Source organism: Bacillus rossius, chromosome 1, assembly GCF_032445375.1.
Source record: "Bacillus rossius redtenbacheri isolate Brsri chromosome 1, Brsri_v3, whole genome shotgun sequence".
NCBI classification, from domain to species: domain Eukaryota; kingdom Metazoa; phylum Arthropoda; class Insecta; order Phasmatodea; family Bacillidae; genus Bacillus; species Bacillus rossius.
In genome coordinates, this window is record NC_086330.1 from 274,664,461 (window position 1) to 274,670,460 (window position 6,000).

General features: G+C 37.5%; 1 protein-coding gene across 1 annotated transcript in view; it reads left to right on the forward strand.

The window, feature by feature from the left end:
* The window catches only part of LOC134530079 (plasminogen-like), a 71,279-nt gene extending 65,530 nt beyond the window's left edge, over positions 1-5,749 (forward strand). The window contains exons 6-7 of the mRNA XM_063364660.1: positions 1,629-1,781; positions 5,029-5,749. Coding sequence (XP_063220730.1) covers positions 1,629-1,781; positions 5,029-5,250 — 375 coding nt within the window. The 3' untranslated portion in view covers positions 5,251-5,749. The remainder of the gene's footprint in view (positions 1-1,628; positions 1,782-5,028) is intronic.
* Positions 5,750-6,000: the final 251 nt, after the last annotated feature.

Consider the following 6,000-nt stretch of genomic DNA (forward strand, 5'->3'; position numbering starts at 1 on the left):
ATAAATATATGCTAAAAAATCACATAATGTGCGATATTCTTGTTAAATTTCTTAAATCCCGTTTAATTGGCTTGGAGATATAATTAAATGATATAGAAACTATCTTCACCCTCTTTTACTTCCTTAGGGGTCGAATTTTAAAAAAATGTAAGTGCACCATATGTTATTAATTATTTAAGTCATTCATGGTCAGTTTCTTACATCTCGCCTGATTTTCTTTGGGAATAATGATTTTATAAAATAAAAAATCTAACTTACCCCTTTTCACCAACTTTGCAGTTGAATTTCGAGAAAATATAAACCATGAAAGGTAACTCATATCTTATTCGTGCTCAGTTTCTTAACCCTAGTATGATTTGTTTTACAGATTAGATTTTAAATAATAATAAAAAAAATTAACTGCTTTTCCCCTCTTAAATATCGGTTTCTGAAATATTGAAAACATACACGTCGTTTCTATGTATGCTTTAAGTTTATTCTTAATTTCATAAGACAAAAATCATTAAATTCTAAAGTATGCAGTTTTTTTTTTCATAAAAACAAGCTAACCCCATTTATACCCTCTGTGGTATCGTATCACTCAAAATGGTAAAATGATAAAATTATATTTTTTCATTTTTCTTCCCAAGCATTTTAAATATAACCTTATTAGTTTCTGGAATAAAATTATCTAATAAAATAAAAATAACCTTTTTCATTCCCTTAAAAACCTAATTTAATTAATAAAAATACTTATATGAAACTTATCATGTAAGTTGTTATTTTTTATTTTTTTAGCTCTAGTTATAATATATTCGTAATTATTAATTTTTTAATCCATACTTTTCATTTTACACTCTGTAGAGTTAAAATTTTGCAAAATGGTACAATTTTGGTTGGTAGCGTTGGTATTTTTATTATTGATAGCCATTTTTTTCTTATGCTTAATAAGCTTCGCAGATATAATTATTATTCTTAAAACAATTACTACACTTCATTACTCATTCAGGGATGGAATTATCTAATTATATTTACTGTTCAGTGTTTTAGTTAACCAAATACTTTTATAATAAAAGCAATACATCAAAATCCGTCTAAAAGTTTCCGATTGATGCTGAAACTAATTTTTTAAATTTTTTTTAGTGTTTTTAAACATTAACATACATTTCAAAATAGATGTTTTGATCATTTAATCCAATGTACCTATACACATTTTACCTTGAATGGTTTGGTTATTAGAATAGATTTTCTTGATTGCCACTAAATAAAAAAGGCTTTAACTGAAAATAATGCCTCATTGACACGTCCTTAATAAACAAGTTTAAAAACTATAAAGGTTGCATGTATTAATATGTATTAGAATAGGAAATAGTAAAAAATATCATAATACTTGTAACGAGTGTTCCGTTAGTAAAAACCTGAGACATTTGTATCGAGTTTAACTTACTATCAACCAGAAGTTCAGATTAAGAAATAAACTAGCCAAAATGTTTTTGCACTTTGTAACGAAACCTTGAAGTATTTCTGATTGTAGGGTTGATATTAATATTTTTTTTAACGAAATAAAGGTAATGAGGTTGAACATTTCGAAAATAAAACTTACGGTAACCCAAGAATAATGTCCCACTTTTCTGTTTCCATGCTCACAGGGGAACGTTGTAAATAAAATATATGCCCGACTGAAGATGGCAAGGAAAGATATTATTGATATGGAAGAGTGCCGTAGGATGGTCGCTGCTACAATCATGGTCGTGGACTTTCAGAACCTCTGTACCTACAACAATGGCTCCAACAATTGCCAGGTAAGTTCAGTGTCATCATCATCAACATAATCATCGTCTACTGTTTCCAGACTGCGGCCGGGTCAGGAAAGTAAGGTGCCTCCAACTTTCTTTGACACTTCACCATTCCTCCTCGTCTCTCTATTCCAGTTTTCTCCTTTCTCATGCACTCCTTTAACTATTTGCTCTTCCTATGTCCTCCTTGGCATTCCTTGGGGCCTTATTCCTGTGTATTTAAACTCCATAATTTTCCTAGGCAGCCTAGCAGTTTACGAGCTGTAGGTATGTTGGCAGTTACGAGGAGAGACAGGATGAGGAATGAGATGGTGCAAGCAAGAACAGGAGTACAGGGCTTAATGAGATAATTCTGAAAACTAGAATGAGGTGTTATGGGAAAAACAGAGGCTGAGTGCAGTGTGTTGCTGCAAAAACAAATGCTTTTGGTTATTATAATGAGGTGGGAGAAGATTTTACTAATGTACATAAGGCTCTGTACCACATTGAATGTTTATTTTGTATTTCTTGTCATTGTCATTATTTGACTTCTTAGCCTGGAAATCAATCTGAATTCCCTTTGTTACATTGGTTGTTTATGCACAAATATTGCCACCAAATATCTACCTACAGGTAGTAAAAATGAACATTTGCGGGACTTCTTGGTGTGTTAAGATAACGCTTAGTAAGTATCTGGTAGCAAAATACTTTTTTAAAAATAAAATGAAAAAAGAGCTTTTGTGATAGATGTGGGGGAACAACACCTAAATAATGTCAACGACATGAAAACTAAATAACCAACATAACTTGTGAGATCAAGACTAAATGTCTCGTCGACATTGAGCAATTAGGGGATGACCAAAACATAACGGAACAATAACCAAATGAACAGCCACGGATGCAACATGAGTTCTGAGAGAAAAAAAACGTTACTGGCTGACGAAAACATTCGCAAACTTTTCCACTTGCGAAATAATTGGTTTTCAAATCCTGCTGGAAATCGTATCTTGGTCGGATAAGTTAATTAAACTGAAAACACCTTGTTAAAAAAAAAAAAAAAGTGTGTGCTGTGTGCGTTGAGTTCATGAGTAAAAATTCTTGTTTATAATATTTTTAGGTAAAGGAAACATAGTTCTCTTTGGCTGAGGTTGCAATTCAAAACTATATATGCAAGTTTGCGAGCGCTAAATTATGCTATTGCGCAAGTACCCAATACTGAAAGTATGATTGCTTCAAAAATCTTATAATGATGTAGGTGTTTTTAATGAAGTGAAAAAGGGGGACATTTTGAAATCATTCGGTGCATTTAATTAATTAAATAAAAGTGGAAATGTCAGGGATAACCAAATTTAAATTAAAGATAAATAACCTAATGTTTTATAGATTTTAAATATGCTATCTCATATAATGAAAAAAAGGGATATGTGTGATTTAATCAAGGTAATATATCTCCGAACACACTTAAATGACCGATATTAAATCGGCGTACTTAAATTCAATTTTAATATAATCAAAATTTCTTTACGCCAGTATAATGCGGCATGGTTGAGTGGTTAGAACATTCAAATCGAACCATGACCGCCTTTGTTCCTAGAGGGGGGCGGGGGTTATCAAAGGCGACCCGGGTTCGATTCCCGGTAGTGTCTAACCCCGATTTTTGCAAGTGGGAAATGTGGTGGACGATGCCATTACATGTGGGTTTTCTTGAGGTACTCCCATTTCCCCCAACAATTCATACCCCGCCTCATCTCTCCTCATGAATTCTCCCTCGGAGAGGTCAGACCGCTGCTATGAGTGTCAACCACATTCCATCCATGCAGACCCTGCCTCAGGCGGGACAGTGTGTGTCGATTCGAAAGGTATATTTTACAATATTACAAATGTTAACTTTATAAAGTTATATATATGATATGTAATGTGATATTTTTGAGTTAAAAGTATTGGAATTACTCACAAAAATATCAGCTATATTTTGAAGTTGCTACGAGCGTAACCACGGGGTATAAGCTAGTAATATAATAAGGAAATACTTCTATTGCGCGTGGACTCAAAGCAAAAATTTTTGAATTGAAACTTCGTCGCTGAGGGGATAAAAATTTTAGAGCGTTACGAAAATTACAATCTCATGAGGGAAAATAGCTAGGTATTTGGTGGGGGAACCGGGAGAGAAGGGGAATAGTTAGGTACGTGGTGGGGGAACCGATAGAGGAGACAGCAGACAAAGGTAGAAATGACGCAGCATACTGCACTCTTGCGGTCTGGCTCTCTTGCTCTATTGTGCTCTTGCATTCTTGACTCTTGCGCTCTTGGGCTTAGCAAGGACCCGCCTGCGTCAGACGCAACACCGACTGACTATAGGGAGTATTTGGGCGGAAGGAAACACAACGTGGTTTGAGCTTATTGTTTTGCGCCGGGTCAGGGGCCATATTCGATAGAAAATATTGTTCCTTCATGTATATACTATTTATAATTACTTGTTTAAGTCAGTTTTCTTAAACAGTGTTATGTCAGTACTGTTTTAGCTATGTAACTATACATTTCTGCTGGTATAATGATTTTTACACTTTAATGTGACATGGGTAATTATTTCTCACGAATTATTATTTGTTTAAATCACACACCGTATTAAACTTACGTGCCCACGAGTGTATACATATGTTAAGCTCAACTAAGAGGCGTGAATATTTCTTGATCGGAGTGTAGCTGTGGGTGACTGTAGCTTAACAAAGTATCATTGAGCTATGTCCTAAACGTATGTCATGTTGTCACTTTCACATGCCGGATACCTACCTCAGACTACACACGTCCAAGTGGACAACTAGTTAAGCTGCATAATTAACCTATTTGTTGACAAGCTCAAAATTCAAGAATGATTTAAAATTAATGTTTGTTTGAAATAATGGATACAATTTTTTTGAATATTTTTCTCTTCAAAGTACATATCTACAATTTATTTATTCATGTGGAAAAGAGTTATTTCATTTTTGATCATACCTGCGTCCTTAATATTCTCAATTATTATATCTTGTTCTTTTGAAAAATATTAGTAAATTATTTGTTTATATAACTAATAGGCAAGAATTTTCACTTATGTCGCATGTGGACTCAATGCACACATTTTTTTTTTTTAACAGTCCACCATTTGCCGTATACAGAAGGCTAATATGTTACACATCAAGACATTTTCTATAGCTGAATAACTTGGCATGGCCAATGGCAAATTGTGGTTGCCACCTCGGTTCCTGAACCGCTGGGGAAGGATCGCTATTTGCAGGGCGGCACCGGCGGCCCGCTGCTGTGCAACGAGACGCAGGTGGGCATCGTGTCGTGGGGGCAGGGCTGCGCGCACGTGGACTCCCCGAGCGTGCACGTGCGCGTCGACTATCACCTGGACTGGATAGACTTCATCATGATGAAGAACGGCCAGGCCGCCGGCCACGCTGCGAGCACCCTAGCCCTGCCTCTGGCGTCGCTGCTGCTCGTCGCCGTCCGTTGACCTGCCACCCGTCAACTGCAGCCTTTACTCACACCTCTTCACCACGCCACTGACCCGCCACCCGTCGACTGCAGCCTGCGTTCACACCTCTTCACCACGCCGCTGACCCGCTACCCGTCGACTGCAGCCTGCGTTCATATCTCTTCACCACGCCGCTGACCCGCTACCCGTCGACTGCAGCCTGCGTTCATACCTCTCCACCGCGCCGCTGACCTGCCACCCGTAGACTGCAGCTTTGATCACACCTCTTCACCACGCCGCTGACCTGCCACCCGTAGACTGCAGCCTTTGATCACACCTCTTCACCACGCCGCTGACCTGCCACCCGTAGACTGCAGCCTTTGCTCACACCTCTTCACCGCGCCGCTGACCTGCCACCCGTAGACTGCAGCCTTTGCTCACACCTCTTCACCATGCCGCTGACCCGCCACCCGTCGACTGCAGCCTCCGTTCACACCTCTTCACCATGCTGCTGGAACAATAAAACCTTTCTCCCCTCGCTGTCGTTCCTTTAACCTGTTTCTGTCACCCTTTTGTTTTGTTACATGGGTGTAGATCTTAAGGGAGCAATGGGGTTAGATGGGCATGCCTCTCCGCTCGCAACTTAGCAGTTCTTCACTGAGGTCAACTTAAATATATATTCTAACAGATGAAAAATGTTAATATTTAATATTTTACTGCTTTCTCAATACTATGACAAGATTTCCTAAATATTATCATTTTAACGATAAAACAATCTAAAATATTATG